This window comes from Siphateles boraxobius, unplaced genomic scaffold (genome assembly GCF_051911475.1).
Source record: "Siphateles boraxobius isolate OS27281-9 unplaced genomic scaffold, OSU_SipBor_1 6, whole genome shotgun sequence".
Lineage (NCBI taxonomy): Eukaryota > Metazoa > Chordata > Actinopteri > Cypriniformes > Leuciscidae > Siphateles > Siphateles boraxobius.
Genome location: NW_027509186.1, coordinates 14,185,599 through 14,211,245, shown reverse-complemented (window position 1 = coordinate 14,211,245; position 25,647 = coordinate 14,185,599). Strand labels below are relative to the sequence as shown.

At 37.8% G+C, this 25,647-nt stretch overlaps 1 protein-coding gene across 1 annotated transcript in view; it reads right to left on the bottom strand.

Moving 5' to 3' along the window:
* The window catches only part of robo1 (roundabout, axon guidance receptor, homolog 1 (Drosophila)), a 163,038-nt gene that overhangs the window by 116,172 nt on the left and 21,219 nt on the right, over nucleotides 1–25,647 (bottom strand). Inside the window, exon 2 of the mRNA XM_077207757.1 lies at nucleotides 21,639–21,965. Coding sequence (XP_077063872.1) covers nucleotides 21,639–21,965 — 327 coding nt within the window. The remainder of the gene's footprint in view (nucleotides 1–21,638; nucleotides 21,966–25,647) is intronic.

Sequence of the window (25,647 nt, the reverse complement as noted above, 5' to 3'; positions counted from 1 at the left end):
CTCACTTTGGTCCGCAAACACGTCTCCAGACAGTTTGCAGAGCATGAGAGAGGAATATCTAGCAGAAGAGTCTGTTTTAATGCTGACCAAGAACGCTGCAGCACTCCATGGGCTTTTCGCCAACAATGTTGAATGGTTTTAAATAAATAAACAAATACATTTTGAAATAAAATAATAAATTATAATATCTGAAATATATATATATGCATATATTTTTACATGTATTGTTATGTTTTCATTTAAAACGCTGACTAATGCATCAATGAATCAAGTGATTCTCTTTATGAACAAGTCAGTGAACCATTCACTCAAATTAACTGATTAACAAATCAAATGACGATTTTTTTTAAAAACACTGATTCATTCATGAATGAAAGAAGTGACTGTGTTTATAAGGGAGTCAGTGAATCATTCACTCAAACCATTTGTTCAAAAACACAGATTCATTCATGTATTCAGAACAACAGAACTCTTGCTTGTGCGAAATTGTTTAATAATATTGTTAATTTAAGTAAAAAGTATGTAAAGCATGTAAAAATGATCATGGATTAATAAATGCCGTAAAAGTAATTAAGATTCGAACATGATGTAAAAGTATTGTTCATTGTTATTTTATGATGTCAACTGTATAATATAACTTAAACTCATTATTTTGATGGTAAAATGTGACTTTAAACTAAGTGCATAATAATTGTGATTATCTGAAATATTGCACATTAAAATATTAATTATAATATTGTAAATACTACAATATATTGTTATATTGAATTATTCATTGAAATTCCTTTTTGGATGGCAAAATGTGACTAGAATTAAAAATGCTCAACAATCCTGGATATATCAAATATTACACTAAATAATAGTAATCAAAGGAATATTTAATAATCGTTACAAGCATGCAATAAAAAAATGGAAGTACATTACATCCCAAAAAACAATAAAAGTTGATGTACAACAGGAAAAACAAAGTCGGTGATTGTATTTTTTTATGGCTAAGCACATAACCGCTCATTGGGTCATGTGTCGAGGTGCTTCGTTACAGAACGGACCCTCTGTTCCTGATCTGTTGCGGTGCAATCGCCGTATCTTCTTCCAGTTAAGTCCTTCTGACTCTGACTGTCCATCACAATGGGCACAACTGGTGGAATAGACAGGAGCCACAATGGTTCCTTGTTTCCCGAGCGGGCCGCAGTTGTTCCCACAGCGGCGATTAGACGACACCTCTGCGGGTCCGGGATATTTCCTCATCCACTGCCACTGGAAGGGATTAAGCAGCAGAGTGATGGAGCGCTCTTATCTCGACTCACACTGATAAATCAGGTGCTAACACAAACCGCTGCTTCAACAGATCCACGCCGAGGGAACGGTCAGATAGCAGAGCTGTTGGAACAAACGTGAGACAAACGAGCGACTCTTAAACAAAAGCCTGTTTGTGTTTTAAAAAAATGCCCATTTGCTGCCTCCTGGCTCAAGTCTCATCGCTTCAAGGTATTAACAGGCTGAGGATTACGGCTGTCGACTTGGCCTGGAAGAGAAGCAGAATTCTGTGTATTTTATGGTTGAAATGCCTCACACGTTGGGCTGGGAGTACAATGGGGCCCTGGTTTTTAATATCAGATTCTCTGCAAAATCACATTTTTGGCATTTGACACACAGCCACAGAATTCTTTTCAATACACGATTGTTAATGATTGTCTGTTACGGTTGCAGTCACATTTATTTTACTCAGTGAAATTACACACAAAATTCAGTCATTTCAAGCCCGTTTTTCGAGCCCGATCTCATGAAAGTGCGTATCTATACAACGAATGTTATTTTTCGTGCCATTTATACGGCAAAAATAGTTTTTCGCGTGCATATGCTACGCAGTTTTCGCGTGCATATGATACGCACGCACTTCCCACCATAATCCTACCCAAGGGGTTTTCAGTACGTAGCATATGCACGCTAAAACCATTTTTGGCGTATAATTGGCACGAGAAATTACATTCGTGGACTTTCATGAGATAGTGTTGTTTTTCACGTGAGGGCGCAAGATTGCTCTATGCAGATTTCGCAACTGGTTCAAGTTGGTTATGTGGATTTCGACACGCTGACAAACAGAAAGTTGCTTGGTTTGAAAGCGACTTGTGTGAGCTGTGCTTTACACATCGATACCCAATAGACAATGGACCTTTTTGCTAGCAGAAATTTTGCTAATGTGACCTTAAGCCCAAAACACAAGTCATTCATTCATTCATTCAGTCATTCATTCAGTATGTATGTATGTATGTGTATATATGTATATGTATGTATGTATGTATGTGTATATATATATATACATACACACACATATATATGTATAATGTGACTTTAAAATACACAATAATAGTGATTATCAAATATTATTTTGAAATGATTTATTATAAATTTGGAATACACCAATATGATTTATAAAATAAAATATACAAATATTTTAAATAAAATTAAATGTGTAAGAGAGTTTATTTCATCACATTGTTATATTTGCTTGAATTACTAAGAATTTAAAGTGAAAGATAATCACAGTTATCTCCAATATTACATGAAATAACAGGGACCAGGCGAATACTTAATCGTGACAGCATTACTTGCAAGATAAGTGCATAACACTGGTAAAAATAATGACAGTTATGGACACTTCACTTGGTTTAACTTAGACGGGAAACTTACTGTAAACTACATGCCAATACATGTCTCAAAACTACTCAATACGAATACGAATCGATCTGCTTCGCATCCTCCAATAGGAAGCTCCCATTGACATCTGCTCTCCACAGCATGAAGACAAGATGACCAAGAGATGATCTGCTAAAACAAGCAGACAGCTGAAACAACTCAAGTCTGAGGGCTGAAATACCTCTTCCCAGAACAAAGTTGGCTTTAAGTACTCAATTCCCCAAGGGCTGGGAAATCGAAACTGCTGGATGAAAGCCCTTAATATATTTCATAACAGTGTCATCTCCGACTGCAGATGAATAAAAACAGAGCAAAAGGGCCATACATGAATCCCTAACAGTAGCTCTTTTGTGTATGTTGAGCTATTCTACCAAAGTACTGTTATGCTTTCTCTGGACAGAAGGGCTCAGTTCCTCTACTCCACTATCCTGCACACATGTGGCCCTCTGTTATGAGTCTTCATGCCTCAGAAGATTCAAAAGTTAGGCTTGAGTGACTTAAAGAAACAGAAGAAACCAATCAATGAGACTAAAGGTGCTCACACTAGAAGTTCGGTTCTCTTGGTTCTGAATTAAAAAAGAAAACCATACATTTAGTCTTGGTTCGCTTAGCGTTCACACTGACATTTTTAACATTGAACCTAAAGACAAAAAACGCAAAATAGCTTTTATGATGTATATTTTGTGCCAAAACTTACCGAACATCCAAAACAAAGCTGTGTGCTGGGCTTAAATGTGCTTGTTGTATGTGTGAATAAAACTCATGATATTTTGACCAGCTGTGAACTCGCAAAAAGCTTAGAAAAAAAGAGCAAAGGAGTCAAAACAGCTGCAGGAATCCCTCCGTCACACACACAAACAAAGATGCAAGGCAACGGTGGTTCTGACGCCTGTACCGAACTGTAATATGCAACATTGCGACTATAATGAGAAAAACCAGGTGGGCTTGAGCTTTCTGTCCTTTTTTAGGGTTGCATCTTTAGAAATCACATCCTGTTTTTAGCTTGTTTAGATGTTTTTGGTCCATGTTGTGTTCATATTTCAGTCGATCCGCACCAGAGTTGGTTTGGAAGCAGATCGAGACTCACTGAAAAGGTTGGTCTTGGTCTGCTTTTCTGGTGCGCGCCACGGTTTGAATGGCAGCGTTTAATTCAAATGAACCAAACAGGAGTTCAAGAGAGGAAAACACACACTAAAACACATTTTAAGACTTGGAAATACAACAAAAAGTGACTTTGAACCCTAAACGCAACAAGTTACGTATGATCTGCTTCTAATATTTAATCTTTAACGGCAACACTTGACGGACAATGTGCTTTCACATGGAGCAGACAGCATGATCATACTGCGTGTGATTTATGCTAATACAGGATTAGCTGAATTACAGCAATCTTTTGCAATAAACAGTTTGCATTTATCAGCTGTTGTGTTGCATTTATCTTGTCAGGGGGAAAAAAGGCAATATAGAAAGGGTTATACCCACGGGCTTATCTGACCCCCTTATGAAATGAAATGCATAGATTCTCTGACAGTGGCGTAAGTGTTTGGGGAGTTAGCAATAATAAATATCCTAGCAGAGAGCAGCTATCCGATAAAGACCAATACGCCGACTGTGAGTGCAGAGCGCTGGAACAGCGAAACCAATCTTCCTCTCTAATCGCCAGTCAAATCCTCTTGTTTTCACACTGATATGCAATTCATTAGTACGCTAGAGTGAACTGAAACCCACTTTTCTCGAGCGGTGAGGACTCATTGATTTACGCGAGGGCGGTTAACTCTGGCGGCTTATCAAAACTTATCATCTAATGAAATAAATTAATAAATCAGGATCCTTCCGCAAATATCTGTCTGCGAGAGATAAGATGCCATAAAATGTGCGCTGGCTTGTGAACGAGTGTAATGGTGGTCTTAAAGATGCTGAATTGTAATGTACTCCCTGGAGATGATCTCTGCGGGACTCATTTTCACCATCCAGTGATCACTGTCTGACCAAGCAATTACCTTCATCAAAGCATTTATTATGGACAAGGACACTCATGGATGCTTACAGGGATACACAGATTTGAGTACAAGGGATGAATATATCGTCGCTGTCGGGTGGAAGCCTCATATCCACCAAAACCGCTATTTTTCAGGAAATGAAAATAACTGTGATATTGTGTCTATATATATGGTCAGACATTTGCATGTCATTATATTATTATTTTAACAAAAACAAGCTCAAATTCAGAAACAAGGTTTTTGATCAGCAAGTTTTGGAGAATTTAACACATACGTGTTTTCACTTCACAATAGAAGGGAGGTGGAGTTTGACAGACAGTTTGAGGATCTAATGGAGGTTTAGTCGCAAGCTCCTATAAGTACTTTTCATTGGTTAAAATATTTTCAAAACCCAAAGACAGATTTAAAGGGTGACCAATATTAAGGATTTATGAAAAAAAGACAAAAGATATGTATGTATGTGTGTATGTATGTATGTACATATATATATGTATGTATATATATATATATATATATATATATATATATATATATATATATATATATATATAAAATGTCCAATGGAAACCTCAAGATTTAAAAAATACATTAAAATAATGTATGCACTCACTTGTACGTGAATAAATGCCTCATTCAGGAGGAAAATAAGTTTGGTTTATAATTGATGGTTTCCTACCATGGAAACACACTTACAGAATAAATTCCTAGCGCATCAAAAAAGTCATGTGACTGACTACTCTAAAATCCAAGCAATTTATTACATTTAATAAAATTAAATGCATGCATTAACTAAAATGTTATAAAAATTCATTTAAAATAAAACAATGAAAACATTAAAAAATAAATAAATTAAAAAAAAATAAAAAAATAAAAAAATATATATATATATATATGTATTAGCATTAAACAAAATATTTATAAATAAATGTTAGTGAATTAAATTTTTAAATAATAAAAATATATTTAAATTAAATGTAATAATAATATTAATAAAATAAAACACATTTAATACAACTTCGACTTAAAACTGTGGTTATTTGCTAATTATTTTGTTATATTTAAATTGTCATTAAAAAAGCTTATATTGGATGACAGCAGTGTGGATGTATATAGAATAAAGCTAATGCACCTGGGAAACATCAGACGCTGTGCATGGACAGGTGAGCTAGCCCTCCTAGGCAAAAAACAAAAACAAAAAAAACTTCAAGTCCTGTCTATTCCTTTAAACGGCTGAACAGAGCCAAGTCAAACAGCCAATAGACCACCCGGAGAAATAAGACAAAACCATTGATGTTGATGTAGTAAATCAAAACCCACAGGACTAGTCTTCACACTCCATTTCAGGAAGCATCAGAGCTAGAGGGCAAATCTGGACATCAAAGTCTCTCAGCATATGGCTCAAAAGACCATTAAAAGAAGTTATGTATGTAACAGTTAAAACTGCACATTATTTCCACATTTTGGCTGCAACCTGAAATTGACCTGGGGCTTTCAAGCTTTTTTTTCGTCCGGTCACATGAAGCACACTGTGATCAGTAGTGTGGAGTACTTACACAACGCTGTGCTTGCCCAGGACTGTACTTATTTGCCAACAGCAAATAACAGCGTGTGCCCCATTTGTGCCATCTCCTCTGGGCAAACAAAGCACCCTATCGTCACAATGACAGTGTTTGGAGATCACTGGAGTGACCATCAAACAGCCCTGAGTGCACAGACACAGACTAAGTGAGAGAATAATGACACAAAATGTCACTTTGAAAACTCAAATCACCCCTTACATTCGCATTAGCCAAATGTCTCTGATTATTACTGAAAAATGAACAACTTCTGGCCACTGCCAATCGCTGTGAATGACTCTTAAAGGGACAGTTTGCACAAAAATGAAAATCCTCTACTCACCCTCATGCCGTTCCAACAAAATCTCATGGCAATTCGGAACTAATTTACGCTTTGGAGATTGCTTTTTTCAAATTTTCATACAGTAGCCTATGTTTTTGTATGATTGTACAAATTCATACGAAATCAACCCCTCATAACATAGTCATGTTCTCCCGTGACATCAGGTTCGCCATTCAAAACCTGTATAACTTCCTTTCTTCTGAAGAACACCAAAAGTTCTGTTTTTGCACATTGAATGAAAATGATGCTTTGGACCCCATTGAATTACATTGTATAGATAATAAATACATTTTAAGAATGCTTCTAAATAGAAAGTCATACAGGTTTGTGAGACGAGGGTGGGTAAATGTTGACAGAATTGTAATTTTTTGTGTGGAGTATCCCTTTAACGTGTCAGTATGTTCACATCAGCACATAGCATGAGATGTCTCGTTTGGATCTAGTGTCAGACATTAAATCGTCTTGAGGGTGCTGGCATTAGCCATGTGCACCAGGGAAGAAAGGGAGACCCGGAGGATGGGTCTTCTGGGATGTGTCTCGGCTGGCAGACCCACAAAGACTACCAAATACAGACAGACACGCAAACATGTGCATTCTTCGACACACACACACACACACACACACAGGCCGGCGCGTTCTGAGAGTTGCCAGCTGTCTGACGTGCTTTCATCAGACTACAAACCACCTGTCTTCTTATCTTCTCCATGCAAGCACAGCAAGCTTTTCAGCTCCACCACCACCACCAACCCCCCCCCCCCCCCCCCCCCCCCACCTCTCTCTCTCTCTCTCTCTCTCTCTCTCTCTCTCTCTCTCTCTCACAACTTCAAACAAATTGATGTTCAAAAAATGTTTTCCAAACATTCCATTTTGGTGGTGGGATTGTTAAAATGTACTGTTTTGCAGTTTCAAATGTGCTAATGCGAGTACAACATTAGGTAAAGTTAGCATAACGTTAATAATATGATTATTAATAATGTTCTACAAACTTCATACGATATCTATTAACATTATCCATGAGGTTGAATTGAATCATGAAATGTTAGTGTATTTTATATAAAATACTTTATATATATATATATATATATATATATATTTATTTATTTTTATTTTAAATGTGTAAAACATGTATATATCCTGATAAATTATATATACATACATTATATATATATATATATATATATATATATATATATATATATATAAAGACCTCCAATGCAAAAGCCTCTAAAAGCCACCTCTGTCAAAAATGAGATAATAATATTGAGTGAATGCTCTCCGCACATAGTATACATTCATCAAATACTTTCACTTCAAACTCACTAAATCCCAGCCTCAGCCCATTCAGAAATGTCGGTATTATATATATATATATATATATATATATATATATATATATATATATATATATATATATATAAAATCAATCAGAATACATTTGTATATGTATACAAAATACCAAAAAAATATATAAATAATAATAATAATAATAATAAGATATTTTATATAGAATATAAATTATGTATTAGATTAATTATTTACTTTTATATACTTTATCTAGGCTATACATTCATGAACAATTATTGTTCAAATTGTATTGTGAATATTTTCAAATAATGTTTAGTTCCCAACATCTACACAAACTATGTTTCCAAAGTTATAGCAATGTTTTTTTGGAATGTTTGGGAAAACCATCGTCTCAAATCTTTGACCACCCATCTATCTGCATCACCCAACTAATATCTTCCTCTTCCTATATTTGTTTTCTTTCAGTGATTGCCTTTGAACCGTGTGCCAAGCCGTTTCTGGGTAATATCCCACATGTTCTGACACTGGGCGTATTTAGACATTTTTTTGTATGCAAGCATTTGGCCGGGACGGTCAAAAGGAATGGCAAAGGTGGTTATGGGATCACGCAGGGTGATGGAGGGGTTGTGTCTCATTGGCTCTGACATCACAATAAGATAAGCGATGGCCAATCGAGGGCTGAGGGTCAAGGTCTGCGTTATTCACCTCTCTATCTCTCCTCATTTGTCTTTCCGCCATCATCCACTGTTTGCCTCCGTGTCAACGGAGCGTTTACGTGCGGACAGGGTGAGATTTGCCAGACCAGAACGAAAGCGCCAGCCAACAAGGGACACAAACAGTCCCGGAATACTTACCGTCGCGGGTGGAAGGAAGGTTTCCCAAACAAGTCTTTAGCAACACACGCTGTTTACCGAAGAGTCGCCCCCGTACCGAGTCAGCGGTGTCCAAACAGTGGATGATGTCGATGCACGTGATGACACAGGTCAAAGGGCAAGCGGGTCTGTGCGAATAGGGATGTGTGCTAGACGACTGTGCTAAATGCACCGTGAATGGCACCCGGTGCCGGGTGGGCACATAAAAAAAAACGAGATGTGCAGTTTCCAGGTAACGGAGGCGTAAAGTGTGTGTGACAGGTCAAGCTAATGGGCCGTGGCTCCTCTGAGAAAACACGAACACACATCTAAATGCACAGAGACTGATGGTCAGGCCAGCTGTCGATGAGAAAGCAGGATGTGGAGCTTATCGGAAGCTAGTTTCCGATGAGAGTCAGCAGATTTCAGGTTACTGTGGGCCACTAAGCTAAATGAAACCCTAAAATTAGGTCGAAATAGGCATAAATCGCCACAAAGCACCCCAAACATATAGACACATAACATATGTATATATATATATATATATATATATATATATATAAATATATATATATATATATATATGTATATATGTGTGTGTATAAGAGGTGCGATTGTGTGTATATGTACATAAACGTATGAATATGTATATATATATATATATATATATATATATATATATATACATAGCCATTCAAATGAATACCCATACAGTCGCTGTGAAACAGAAGTAGTGACAGATTTTTCTTTCTTATTGTGACATACATCCAAGTGTAAAAAATGTAGGGTTGGGACTTGGTTCTATGCATCAGTCGTTGATTGGATGTTGAGATGTGGGTGTGGCACTTAAAAGCGGAGACAGATGAAGGAGTAAATACGGAGTAAAAGTCCTGCATACGTCACCAAAGAGAAGGTTAAAGATTAAACTTGTGCACAGATAAATTGTTCTCAATAGTATCTCAGCTATAGTAAACAATCAATTCCCAATTAACAAAATCCATTCCCGCCCCATTTTGTTCTGTTCGAGAAGCCGTTTCACTCAGAATAGGAAAAGACTGTCGCAACTTTCGTTTCATGCTAACTTTCAAGGGACTGCCTACGGTAACTATCACATGTTACTTCTCAACTCAACTCTGTTCAAGCAAGCTTAACAATCAATGACAGGAGTTTACGCACTGCAATGCCTCCAAGCTAGCATATTAAACATGCTAAACATGCTCTAACAGGTTTTCTCCCTCGTTCTCTCTCACTTTCCCGTTCAGAACTTCTACTTTCGCAACAGCTCGGATGTCAGTCAGGTCCAATCCACTGAGGTGGACACTAATTTACACGCTACTTATAAGCCTTGGGGGGTTGTCTGATTGAATTCTCTTCATCCGCGTCCAACTGCGATTAACTTATCTCCTCCTCCTCCTCCACCGGACGTCCTTCTACGCTGCCCCAGTGCATCTCTGTCAGCCAATCAATAAGCTATTATGGCTCCCAAACAGCAGGTGAAATTAACTTATAACAGTACCTGCAGACTCGGCACTCTAGTAATCCTGTTGGAAAGGGTCTAATGAGGGGAGAGAGGGCCACGGAAAAGGCGCTTTTCAATGACACCAACACACACACCTGCAACGAAACCCGCAGCTGTGTTGGGAAAGCAAGGACCGTCCTTGAGGAAACCTGCACTGCGGATAACTGGGGAGGAACTCCAAATAGTGTTATAGTTCCCAGTGGTGTTTGCTCTTATTTCTGCCTGTTCGGTTAACATAAGTTCACTGCACTCGGTGCCCCTTAAAACCATAGCTTCCACCAAGTATACAGTTATTGTTGGTGCTTTAAAACTGTGGTAACTTGGTTACACATGTTAATTTACGATTTAACTGAAGTAACAATAACTTTAATGGTATTCTAGCGGAAACTGTGGTTACCATGGCATTTTTTAAAGACACAAATAACTATGTATGCTCTAAAAATGTGGTCCTAACTTTCAAATCTGGCAGAAATACTGAGGCTGGCGCTACTGTTTAAGTCTTACTGACAGTATTAAATGACATTTTATCATTTATGAACCCTGAATCAACGTTCAGATTTGTTTGCTTTCTTTTCCAGGAAATGTCAAATTTGAACTCTAAACGGAAAGAAGATTTATCTTTGTAAAAAACACACAAAGAAACACCACTGCATTAGCATTTTGACGTGTACCATAGCAATACCATGATTTTGTTTTGAAAGAAGTCTCTAATGCTTACCAGGGCATCATTTATTTGACTGAAAGCACAGTAAAAACAGTAATATTGTGAAGTTCGGTGAAGTATGGGAAATAGCCTAATATTCTATTTTAATATATTTTAAAATTGTATTTATTCCTATGATAGCAAAGCTGAATTTAGCTCTTTTGGGATATTTACCATAGTGTTTTGATGTTACCTTGGTTTTGCTATTTAATGTTGTTGTTGTTGTTGTTTTTTAACATGTCCAATAAATAAATAAAAAGGGTTTTAACATAGTAGATGTAAAAAAACATTTGATTGCTACATGTATCATTATTTTTGGACATGCACCACAGAAATACCATGGGTATTCTACTAAGTGAGAATCATTTCTTCATGTCTTAAAATAGCTTGAATGTAACTACACCCTTGCTTCATTTAGTATACGCATTCTATATATATGCAAATGAGCCCCGCCTCCACTCACTCACACCAGCTCGGAGATTCACTCGGCAACAGTACTAAACGCTACGCAATGGCAAGTGGAAATATTGGTTCAATTCAGCCATATATGTTTGAATCAGAAACTGATTCAGAAGAAGAAGTGGAAGAGTGAATTATACAGGCTCGTCTGTAGCGCCCTTTACAACGTCAGACACATAACGGTTATTAATATGATTAGCTTTTGGCTAGACTACGTTATCAAACAGCTAATAATGTGTTGCTAATGTTACACAAACCATATTCCCATTCACCTTCTCATAGTCAGACAGCTGTCTTCTAAAAATCAGCATCTTTAGAAATAATGACCGGAAAAGCCCCGCCCACACGTTGACGGGATTGGTTACATGTTTGTGACGGTAGTAAACAGGGGCAGTTTCAAACCGCATTTTTGAGACTGTCTTTGGTTCACAGCAGTTTTAAGGAGAAAATAAACAGTAATAGTGTCGACTGATGCATTTGCACATGGTTCGTCTTAAAGCATATTTAAAACACCACATAGACAAATAAACAACATTAAAAACTTGATTTTCACCACAGGGGGTCTTTAATTTGTTTTTCTCTGTCTCATAGCCTGACACACTGACCCTCAAATCACTGCCGTCACCTGATCCACATTCACTGTTCAAATTAAATCAGTCCAGTCACCCCGGGCAGATCCAGAAAAAACCTTCCCCAAAAACCCTTTTCAAAGGTTTCTTTCAGACAGCTCTCTCGTCTTTATTCCCCCATTCAATCATTTCATCCACGTTCTTTGTGTCTTTTCTTTATGGTCGTGCGGTGTGGGGTTACGCAGGAATGTTACAGTTTCACAGCCACACCCAGATCCGAGGGAACGACGGCAGGCGGACAAAGGCGGCCGCTGTGAGTGTTTGTGACATTTTCAGACGGCTCGTCTAGCTGCTACAGCTGTTTTGACAGCGATATGACAATTTCATCTCTTTCCTCTTTCCAACAACGCAGCGAGAAACCTTTTCACAACACTTGGAAATGCATCGGTGAACCTGTGATTCAACATTTCTGAGATGTATCAACCTATGCAAACACCATTAATCTAGTCAAGCTCTAGTGAAAATGTATGCAACCTGTGACTCTAGCTTGTTTAACGACATGTAAGTGCTAATTGGGAATTAGTTTTAGGTGCTGCCACTTCAAATCAGAGGTTCATCAGTTAGTTACAGGAAGTTAGCAGAGTGGATCTGCTTTTGATTACAGTCACTTTTATCTGATTTGTGACTGAAACTGCTCCAGGGTTAGAGTCACGCCATGTCGTAATGTCCTTTCCAGAAGGATTAGCGCCATAGCTGCCGTGCCTCAAAGAGTGGCAAGCTAAGCCAAACGCATCTCTCCTCCGCCAGATCTCTATCTGGGGCAGGGGTTCAAGCTGGCCTCTCTATTAAACTATTACAGCTACGTGTGTGACAGGAGTGTGTCTGTCCCTGTTCATGCATCTCTTTACTCTTTGTTTGTCTCTCACTCTTGCTGTGGCAATCTAGGGATCATGAAGGGGGACTTACAGCACTACAAAAGATCTGATATACAGTCCAGTGTACACTGATTTTTCAGAATTTATGAATTTTCTACACAAAAATGCAGCTTCATACTCTTTTTCATCAGTCCAACAAAATATTGTTCTATTGCATGTTTTCCTATCAATCTACAATTATTTAAACGAAGTTTAAATTTCACATCTTTGCATATGATACACACACACATATATATATACATATATATATATATATATATATATATATGTGTGTGTGTGTGTATCATAAATAAATGAAATACATATATTTATAAAATTATTTTCAATATTCAATATTGATGCAAAAATGTAAATAGAAATTAGAAATTGAATGTATTTTTATTTACAATTAATGAAAAATTCTAATGAAAAAGGAACTATAAATAAATTATATTAATTTACAAAATGTGAAATTTAACTGAACCTAAATTAATTAATTTATAGTCCAATTTTCATTAAATTTCCATTCTTTATTCTGCAATTAATTAAAAAGGAACTATAAATAAATACACAGATTCTAATTTACAGTTACATTTTTGCATTAATTTTGCATTTTGAAAATAAATAAATAATATATAAATAAATAAATAAACATGCATAAATATTGTTATGTATAGATTTCATTATTTCATCACATATCCATATAGCACTGTTCAAAATGTCAAATATTGTATTTAAAAAATGTATTTGTGTTGTATGCAGAAAAATAATTGGACATATCTAGTGGTAAGTGGTGAATGTTGTTTTTTTAATGCACCAATGCTCTTCCTAAACTATTCTAACCATCTATACCAAAAGGCAACCAAGAACCACAATCATAAAAATTCACAAAAAACAAACAAAAAAAAAAGCAAATGAGGGCAGACGGGATGCACAAAATAGTATGTCCTCGGAATATATCGAGTTACGCTTGGGTTGCATCACTTATTCCTGAGCTTTCCAGCAGGAAGTAACAAGCAGTAGAGTGTCCGATAAAAATACATGACATTTATAAGAAATGAGCCCAGATTTTCAAAAACCGAAGAAATTGTTGCCTCAAATCTCTGATATTTCTCATTTTCCAAACTTGATAATCCTTTCTGGACTCTACCAGTTGATTGAAAGGCTTCAAGCTACGGCTTAACATTGCTTTAATAAACGCTTAAGTTTAGTAGAGCAGGACAGCATCATAAAGATGTTTTTAAAAAATAAACACAAAAAGAGAGTGAGAGAGAGAGAGAGAGAACCACTTTCCTCTCAATCTCGAAGGCCACAGGAGACTCTCAAATCAAAAGTGGGGGATTAGAGACAGAAGTGGGACTAATACTTCGGCCCTCCGTTCGAGGGGGGAAGATTAGCCTCTGAGACACACTTCCTATCTGGGCCTCCGACCGAGAGGGACTGTACAATCAGCCGTGTTTATCGCAAATGGAGTTCAGCCAAGAGGAAATCACATGGGTCGTATCTACAGGCTCTTGCCACAGGAGGACCAAATAGTTTCGGCTACGCTATGTTTATCAGGACGAGCGCACGGGGTCCCAGGTGGAGCCGAAAGCGAGACAACACAAGTCCCTCCAAGGCCGTACTAGATTTGTGAGAACAAACTGAACCCCTGAAGGACAGAACTTTAAATGAACCCATATAAAGGCATCTCAGAACTACTAAATAGGCTTTAACAGGAATTAAATGGCAGATTTTAGCCATAACAATTCCATAAATTAAGGTGTGCGCTTCAGGGAATGATTTGTCTTAGACCATCTGGTTCCAGAGAGATTTAGCTTGATTTTTGTGGACTGTTGTCCATAAAATGACCTCAGGAGAAACCCAGCCAAGCTCACACGAGTTATCTCCACCTGTCTGAGGATGTGGCGCATTTCCTGGGATCAAAGCGAGTCTGAAATGCTTGGCCATGGTGAGGGCCTCTAATTACCACCGATGAGTACATCTACCTACCTATCCTCCATTTTGAGCAAAGCCCAGATGCCCAAAGAAGATCAACATCCACCATCTATTCAAACTACACCATTTTTTTCTCCTCAAACAGCTCTTTCAGAGCTCTAGCTTCTTTTGTTTCTTCACTGTAGGGAATTTGTATTGTTGCTCCAGTCATATCTATGCAAATGAGGTAGGATTCACAATAGCTTTAGGCAAACTGAGTGTTTTAACAATCCTGAACTCAGAAAAGCCAGTATGCAAAGCATAGGTACCCTACTTACTTCCAATGAAGTCAAAGTTGTAAATTAAAACAAATATAGTGTAACTCCCAACTGTAGGTAAAACAAGGATTAAGGATCATCGTTATCAGAACAAACAAGCAGATTATTTCTTCACCCAGGATGGTCTCAAACAGACACTGGAAGACGGACAGGTCACACTTAAATAATGACGCAGGCGTCTGGTCTCTCACCCTCGACTGTCCCAAACTATTTCCCTCACACGGCAATCCATCCTGAAGTTGTCATCCATCCATCCAGCTCTCTCCACCACTCATTACTGCGGTGAACTTTCCGACCCTACTTCCATTTGTCCATCTCCCCTCGTCCATGAGCTTCGCAGTGGGAGATCTTTGTCTTTGACAAAAGCAGACCGTCCCAAAAATTTACTATTTTGTCAAAATGAATACAAAATTAAATCTAAAGGCATTACAATATAATTGTAAAGCAAGAAAAAAAATCATTATGAGATTTGCCAAAGATTACACTCCACAGAAATGAACATGACTATCTAAATACACAATATTGATGATAACAATAAAAAAAGAAAAAGAAAGGAAATCAGTCGATAAAAGGTATGATACCAATATATATTGTGCGTCCCTACCCACAATTCCAACTAAACTGCAGTACCACACATCTCTGACTTTTTATGCCACTAGACTGAGATGTGGGAATCACATGACTGAATATGGATGGCAGATGTTGCATGGTTTGGGGGCCTGAAGTTGAGGCAATTATCCATATTAATGTTAATCAGGTCGAGTACAAAACAAGAGCTAGTGTGGATCTCCAGAGAGATGAGAGCATGATAACATGGGAAAAACCAGGAAGAACCTGCACTTATCTTCTCTGGTCTCTTTTTTTTATTTCCGTCCATCCCCCAAAGGCTGTCAGTAACTCCCCTCAGTGCTGTAATTAAACATTGCAGATTAGTTTTCCTTGTAATTTCTGGGCATCTGCAAATAGTCCCAGTGACGCTTAAGGAGAAACACACCCACTAGCCAATTAAAGAGAGCCGGTTTGCGACGATTACCCGTACTGACAACTCAAAAGCAGATGTGAGGAATCCTGTCTTCTTACTATTCTTGAATTGGGAATACACGTCAAACATGGTTCATTTTATGCAGTGTACACTACGCCGTTCAACTAAGGCAAATAGGCCGCTGCTTAGCTTACCGCTGAGTCTGAGAGCCAAAATCTGCTGCCTACGTGTCTCTAGCTTCTACCCTAAAAAAAACACACAATTAAATGAATTTCTGAAATGTCAGCAGAGGTATGAAGAGGGCTGGAAGGATCAGGGAACATTATAAATACGCTAAAGAATCAACAAAAGAGGATTCTCCAAGGACTCAAACCCTTGTCCTCTACAGCTACAACGTCACTCGCTCTTAAAAACTTAATGAAACACAAATATTCTCAGAGCAAACAGTTGGAAGCACGTTGGCACTAGCAAGGGGGGAAGGACAAGGAAGTGAATTCTGCACAGCTATGATGATCTATAATGGAAACGGGTTGGTTTGAATATCAAAGGCGGCGGAGCACACAGATGTAGCGGAGGGGAACATCCTGTGAAGGAATAATGAGGGGTGTCACCCAACCTTTCAGAAGACGAACGCCAACTGTCCCCCTCAGTTTCACAGACGAAACATCAACTTTATTTCGTGTCTCCTGCTTTGCGCCAGATATGAACCTCTCCTTAAACTTTTTGGGTCCTTCTGCCAAGTTCATGGAAAATAATACTAAAGAACGTAGCGGAAATTATGCAAAGAATATGCAGGAATGGGATAAAGGAATGGCCGCAAGCGAGTTTTGTAATCGCATGAATGCTGCAACTCGTCGTTTTAGACCATATGTGGCTAACCGATAGTCATCATAATTTAAAATACAGCTTTGTGGAACTGTTTAACCAGATTTAAAAAAAATCAATTATGAAATGCTCAATTTTAGCGTTAGACGAAAAGCAGTTTTTTCTTTTATACCGGACGAAATGATTTCAAGATTAATGATTTCACGGATTAATAATTGATTAATTCTCTCTAAGACCAGGACTTGAGAGCGCTTTAGACTGTTCCACGCGTCCTGACGGGGTTATCAGGGTCTGGCGCACTGATCCACATTCCCGCAGCAGCCCAAGAACTGGAAGAGTACACTATAATTAGAGGCTTTCCACATGCTGCAGTTGTTCAGCATGCTAATAAAAGACAAAGCTGACTTCTCAAAGAGTACTACAGGTAAAAAGTGAGAGGTTTGACAAAATACATTGCAAAACTGACTTCTTTTTTGAAAATACACCACCGTTCAAAAGTTGAGGGATGAGTGCGTTTTTTGAAAGAAGTCTACAATGCTCACCAGTGCTACATTATTTGATCGAAAATATAGTATAAACAATAATATTGTGATACTGGTTTCCATTTTAATATGTTTTATAATGTAAATTATCCCTTAGCAGCCAATTTGGTTTTCAAGAAACATTCCTCCTTATAATCAATGCGTAAAAAAGTTGTGCCGCTTAATATCTTTGTGGAAACCAGGATTCTTTGATGAATAGAAAGTTCAAACAAAAAACATGCATTTGCAATATAAATCTTTTGTAACATTATAAATGTCTTAATTGTCAATTTTGATCAATTTAATGCATCCAAGCTGAATAAAAGAATGCAATTCTTACAAGAATCTTACTAAACGGTATTAGGCCATGTGTCAACCAAAGCGTTTTTTTTTTTTTCCTAGGACCAGCGTATTTTTTCAATTGTTTTCTATGGGATCACCACGTATTTACACACGGCAGCAGCGTGACAAGGAGCTGAGTGTCTATTTCATGGGCGCTTGCTGGTTTTTCTGGTCGCCGAGAGCTGAAAATGTTCAACTGTAGATAAAACGCAGTGCCCATCATTGTCACTTTTTACCCAGCCGTCCAATCACAGTGGAGGAGGGGTGGGACAAATACCACACCGACCAACCATCACATCCCACTTGTACTAAGACAACAGATAATAACAACAACAGAACAAAATTATTGAAACGTAGGCTAAGCATTTACTCAGATTTATTACTTATTTTAAACAAGTAAAAGAATAGGCATATGCCAATGCAATAAGAAAAAATAAGCTTATATTCAAGATAAAATCTATGGAAAAAACATCTGACACAGTGTTGCTTCTTAAGTAAATGTATCTGTTTTCAAGCAAAAAAAAAGAAGTAAAAAAAAAGATTAGGGATATGATTTTTGCAGTACATAGAGCAATAAGTAATCTAACCTGTTTCATACTGTAAGTAGTCATAACAGTAAAGTGACACATTAGCGCCCATCAATCTTTTAACAATATCTCTCATTGTCATTTATGTGGGTCCTAAAACTCCCTTTTCTTTGATCGCCATTTTTACAGCTGTTTTTAGAGTGCGAGAAAACCTGCAACAAACACGTCTGTCATCCTTAAAAACGCAGCCTGATACTACGCATTACGCAATGCGTGGCCCGGAGCCATCGGGGTGAACAGTGAGCTCTTATGGCTAAAGCCAGCCCCATCTTACGTTCCTCTCTTTCATTCTTTGTTCCTCTGCGAGTCATTATACTCTGACAAAGCGTGACACATGAAGCATTATAAGCCTCCAAGTTTCATATTGAAAGGAAAACATGGAAACAAAAGGGGCAAAATCCAACTTCAGGGCACACAGAGCAGAGCGGATACCCGGATTGACACATTTTACCTCAGCGTGTTGCACAGAGCCTCCACTGTACGTGAAGTTAATAATAAACCCACACAACAGATCTGCGCTAAGCGTCGTTGCCTGGCCCAACATGGCTTGTTGAAAAGTTGGATTAGATTTACGGTCCGCCGGGAGTTGGGCGATCGTAAAAGCGGGATTATTAAAATAACTTTAGAAAAATTAAAGATTGTGTACACAGTGTTCAAACTGGATTCTTGTAAGAGCGGGATAGGCAGAACAAATACGTTAACTTCCTTTTCGGTGGTTTTCTTGGCTATAGCTCCACTGACATTCCTGGTGTCAGTCTGAATAAGTAGGTGAGTGTTGATATCCGAGAAGTGATAGATTTCTTTTTGCCTCTGACACTGACTGTCTAGCTTTGGATGGAAAAAGAGAGTTGAGGTAGGAATTCTACTACCTTCCTGTCGTAGGTTTCCATCATGGCTGCCTGAACGAGGTAATTACATGCATGGCGGCGGGACAGGGGGGAGGAGGGAGCCGACAGGCACTGAGGGTTTTGAGCTTTGCCACTGTGTCATTATGGTCCTGTTTGAACCTTATTCAGAATAAGCAGTCCGAAGGCTGCGGCCAAAACAGCCCGAGCTTTTCCTCATGTCGGGCCAAGTCGTCCGCCCGCCCGCCAAGCTTCTTGTTTTCGTTCTTACAAAAAAAAAAGAGAAGGCCTCCAGAACAAATAGCGTACAGTATATCACCCTCTGTTTGATATACCGCATGATATTTTCTCACTTTTGAGTCTCCAAGCTCACATAATTTTCCCACCAACACAAATGTATGTTTCTGTTTGACCGACATTGGCCTACAGAAGTTAATAAAAGCATTGAAATTTGCACTGGTATCCTTATGAAAATGTACTATTTATCAATTTTTATTTTATAAGATTACATTACTTTTTTTCATATCTTAAATACATGATTTCAGAGTTAAACCATTACTAGATTGTAAAAATTGTTTTCTAAATCAATTTTTTACCTTGTTTTAGGGCTGGAACTACCTTATCTTATTTACTGGATAAATAAGATAAATAATTCAAGATTTTTTTTTTTTTCAAGGACATAACTTGAATTCAGTTTATTTCTCTTATCCCATTGTCCAAATATTTAACAAATATTTGTTTACAAATATACACGCATAATGGTTTACAAAATTAAGTAGATGTCCAAAACAATATTTAAAAAAAACACAGTTTTGTGGCTAGTGGTTTTCTAAAGTTACTAAAAACACTTTGGCTAGTGGTTTTCCAAAGTTACTAACCACAATTTTGACATCGATACCATAGGAAAACTGCTGTAGATATTTCTTTATATTATCTCATAATTTGGCTGCAGGTATATTATGCTGCACTTTAAGACATAAAGCACGGATCCATTATACTGTTACACATGCGTTTTCTTTCTCAACTGTTTAATTCATTTAAAACATAACTGACTGTGTTTACATAAAGACTCGCCAAGACCGGCATTTTGACATTGTTTTGTGTGTATGTGACTGTTTAAGCACAGTAAGCAGTGAAAAAACACCTCAATTTAGTACTGTGAGGTGTACTTTAGTACTGCTTTATGCACGCACACTTTGGGAGTGAGCACAAAATCTGCGGGAAGAATTAAAATTATGTTCAATCCAAAGCCAAAATTCAAGCCATGTAACACCAACAATATTCATTCCGAGCAAATGAAAGGAGTGAGAGAGGGGAGGCGTGTTTGTGTATTAACTATTCTGCTGAAAATTAGCATTGGAAGCATTTCAGATATTTCAGTATTGAAACCTTTAGAAAAAAAAAGAAAAAAAAAAGAATATATATATATATATATATATATATATATATATATAGTACATTTCCATAAGGGTAAGATCTTAAGAGTAAAACATGCCATTCGTACACACTACACGACCAACTCACCCCCCTCCAGGTCCACCGCTGACTCGATTAGATTACAACAAGAGGCTTGGTGACAGCTCGTAGGCATACTTGAAAAGCGGTTGATATCTGAGATCAGTCCTTTCAAGCTTAAAAAGAGACGGTATGTAATGCATATCACGTCCAAGTCCAAGGAGAATCGCTGAAAACCACAAGTTTTCAGTAATAAGCCCATTTAAGCGATCTGCTTTGCGCCTCTACACAAACAAATTTTTGTGAATCCTTTGTTTTAAAAGGGTAAAAATTGACCTGGCTGATGCACAACTCATTGAAACTACAAATGCCAAATAGACAAGAGAGATACAACACACCTCAATAAAGCGTAACAGATAAAGTTAACTGCTATCTTGTGATCTCTACTGTAAATATCCTAAACTATTGTGAGTTAATTTATGGCTCACGACCACCAACTGCCTATTCTGCCACTACCTATTGTGTTCTCTTCATGCCGTCTGGCCCGTTTCCTCTATCAGGATCACCATCCAGGTCCAGTGGCACAGTCACATCCTGCCCATCTCCAGCGATATTTTCCGACCCACTGAGTCCATTGAGACCCAGAGACCCAGGAGGAAACTGGAAACGCTTTCTATTCAGATGGAGGGGCTACAGGCTCTCTTAGATTCAGTTCAAGGCCAGGAAAGTAACAAACACAAAGCCAAATTAAGACTGGCCTGCTTTGAAACCACTCCTGGAAGATGATACGACTTCTATGGAAGAGAACTGCTAAGAACTCATCTGACATCTTAATATCATATACTATAAATATGTAGACATCTATAAACCGCGAGAACCCAGTGCGATAAGAAAACAGCCAAGCACTTACTAGCTACTTCCAGTGAGGCGTTGTGGCTAACCGCTTCTCCCAGGTAGTTGCGGGCCACGCAAACGTAGGAGCCTTCGTCAGGTTTGCTGCGACGCCCGTGTACGATACGCAGAAAGAAGAGAGAACCGCTCGGCAGGAGCATACGGTGGGAACGAGGGTTGTCCCGGTCCGTTTCCACACGCTCTCCATCCTTGTACCACTCCACGGTCGGGGTGGGCCGCCCTTCAGCCTTGCAGTTAAGGGTGGCGGGTTCACCTTTGGATACGATCAGATCGGAGGGGTGTTCCACAATGCGGGGTGCGGAGTCTTCTTGACGCAGACGGGATCCTGACAACAAAGAAAGACATGTTTGATTAAAAAATAGTTATAATAATAAGATTTGAATAAAATATATTAGGGGAAATTTTTAATATGTTAACATTTAGTAACATATTAAAATATTATATTGAATAGTGTATTAAACAAAAAATATATATTATTTTAATATATATTTTATTATACACATACAGACACACACACATGTTTTTGTATAATATATTATATTATACTACATAAAACATGTATTAATACATTTAAATATTAATCAATTAAATTTTAGGATGTTAGTTTAGATATGATATGCAATTTACTTGCATTCAATATTAATTTAAAAACATTTTAGATTCCAATATATTATATAATATTTGATTTAATTGTATAATCATATATTTATTATAAAATATATTATCATATATAGTCAATCAATCAGAATGAAAAAAATAATCAACACTGATATATAAATTTAAATATTTCAGAGGATGATTCATAGTGGACAGTCAGCTTCCTCGAGTTTCAAATGCTAGCTCAATGATGCTGTTCTCATGTACGAGCACAATCAATATTAGAGTAATATTAACAACGATCAATTTTCCAATTGGGCTTTAGGTCAGATGAGATTCTGTTTTGTATCCTAATGCAAATCCAATACAAATAAAGTGCACCGCTGACTAGATCCAGATGGATGTATCCCGATATATTCATGCCTAAACGTGATGACTTTTGGCTACAGGAGACATTGGCTGAACTCAGCACATGATGTCATGGAGATGCATTACAGCACACAATACCGGGTTGTCTTTCCTTATTTATTTAAAGGAATAGTTCACACCAAAAGGAATTTATCATATGCTCGCCCTTACCAATATGACTTACTTTCTTCTGTGGAGAAAAATGTTTTTCCAAACAATGGAAGCGAATGATGACCAACGCTTTTTGAACTCTAAAAATAACTCCAAGGAATAGTTCACCCCAAAAGGAAGTCATCATATGCCCACCCTCACCTGTATGATTTTCTTTCTTCTGTGGAGAAAAATGTTGATGAATTTCTTTCATACGATGGAAGTGGATATTAACCAGAGCTTGTCGAACCCGAAAAATTACAAAAATAGCACACACTATGTCTCTTTTTAAAACCATACTAAGCTTTGTATTTGATCAATAAAATATGAGCATATTCAAATCTTACAAATGATGTAATGTTGAGAAGTTGATCACTATTCACTTTCATCGTATGGAAGAGCAGCATGAACATCTCTTTCAAAGAAAGAAAGAAAAATAACGGTTTGGAACAACATGAGGCTGAATAAATGACTAAATCAACCATTCCTTGAAATTTCCTGAATGTAATTCCTGAAGAAGGTGTTGGTAACTTCCTACGAACATATTGGTGTGCTTTTGACTAACACAAAAGCTCTGGGAGGGAACAAACCCCTTCATTAAAGAAATCTCTCTGTTCTTTGGACTGCGGCAGACCTGTGCTTAAAACCAAGCCACTGTCATTTCGGTGGTGCGCCACTTCCCTGATCAAAGACGTGAAATGAGAGGGCTGTAAAGTTAGGGATGAGGGGGTGTTTGGAGGAAAAGGGAGATAAGAGGCATTATAGAGAGACACACACACATCAGACAGCTTCGTGGGTGTGTGTGTGTGTGTGTGTGTGTGTGTGTGTGTGTGTGTGTGTGTGTGTGTGTGTGTGTGTGTGTGTGTGTGTGTGTGTGTGTGTGTGTGTGTGTGTGTGTGTGTGTGTTTGAAGGGTGGAAGTGTGTGTTTGAAGGGTGGAAGTGTGTGTTTGAAGGGTGGAAGTGTAAAGGAAGCACAGTCACTGCATAGGGAAATACAAAAGTAGCTAAAATTGGAGACAGCCAATCTGCCTTTTTGGGCTTAAGTCGTTTGCTTGTGTTCAGAGACCAGTGAACTGCACCCGTAAGACCTGGTTTATATGCAAATGAGGCTTGCATCTTTAATGCCTAACGGGTACAATATAGTGTGTGTGTGTGCGCATCTCAACACTGGCCTTTAGAGTCCATTCAGCCCCAATTAAAAAGAGGTAGGATTAATTGGCAGTGCAGGGTCAAAATACATTCATCCACCCCACTCAAACCCCCATCCCCTGTTTTTCTCTCTCCTCATCCCATCCCCCGTTCCTTACATCCAACTATCCCTCCCTCCAGTCCTTCTGTGAAGGGAGAGCTCTGCAAGACAGCGTCTACGGCCATTAAATCATCTCTAACATAGTGAGAGTTTGCCCGAGGTAATGCATTCATTGATTTGCATGTTTCGGAGCAGAATTGTTGGCTCTCATGTTTACAGTATGTGTAAATATGTAATGGGAAGATAATGAGCTGTGCTTTCTGATGCATACAAACACACTGTGGGCTCGCAGGATGATACACTACCAGTACTCTTTTCTGCAAAAGACACAGAGCAAAGGCAAAACAGTTTTTATTTGCATAGCTATGCAGCAATAGTGTTTGTGTGTAGAAATGACCTGATATTGTTTATACAATATGATTATCAGCAGTGTTGGAGGTAAAGCATTTCAAGTAATTACTTTAAAGTAAAGTAAAGTAAAGTAAAGACTTGAGTTACTTAATTAGATTACTTCTTTTTTTTCCCCAAGTACCAAGTAACAATTTTACTCTTGCATTGTCAATACAAGATCTTGACCAAAAATGTATGCATCTCTTGATGGAAATAAATGTTGTGATGTTATTTCCATCAAGAGGTGCATCCATCTTTGGTCAAGATCTAGTATTGACGATGCAGGAGTCCAGCACTCTGTAAAGTCTCCTCCAGCACCAAGATGTTCAGTGAGTTTAAAGTCTGGACTCAGAGGTGCCGATTCATGTGTGAAAATTATTCGTCATGCTCCTCCCAACCATTCTTTCACAATTTGAGCCTGATGAATCTTGACATTGTCATCCTGGAATATGGCCATGATTAGTCTTCCCACGTGGTTGTTTAAAAATGGAAAGCTAAACACTCCATCAATTACGATTAGAAGAAATGTTGCCAAACATATAACATACTAGAAACATAATAATCACGACAATTATTATTAAATCATAGACTCTTAAGCCTTTGCCTGTAACAAGCATTTTGTCACATTTGATTAAATATTGCATCCAATAAGCTTTTTTTAAGCAATATATTGGGCATTTATTTTATTAGCAATATTTTTTGCCACCCAATGTTCTTTAGATATCAGCAGCAATAATAGCTATTAAAAACCCCATATTAGTTGTCTATAATAAAATAAATGAATAATGAATGAATGGTGACAGAGGAGGAGATTTCTAATAGAGTAGAGTCAGAAATAATAATGAAGGAAGACAAGCGGATGGAGCGTCTGCATATTAAGTAAACCTGCTCAGATCTAGCTCTACAATCCTGTTAAAGCAGACTGACTTCATCTATACTGGATGCATGCGCTTAGAATTAGAGAACTATCCAGACCGAGAGAAAGTAAAAACCCTTCCCCTTCTCCACCACCTCCTCTTTCAGAAGTGCTCACGGGTCTACTCATAAAGTCAGAGAGACCTCATGCAATATTCCCACTGCACTTTGAAATGCAGAAACCCTGCTCTAGCTCTCGGCAGACCAGCCGTACTTCTGATATATATATATATATATATATATATTTTTTTATATATATATATATATACGGTGGAACACTGCATATGTCCAATAATG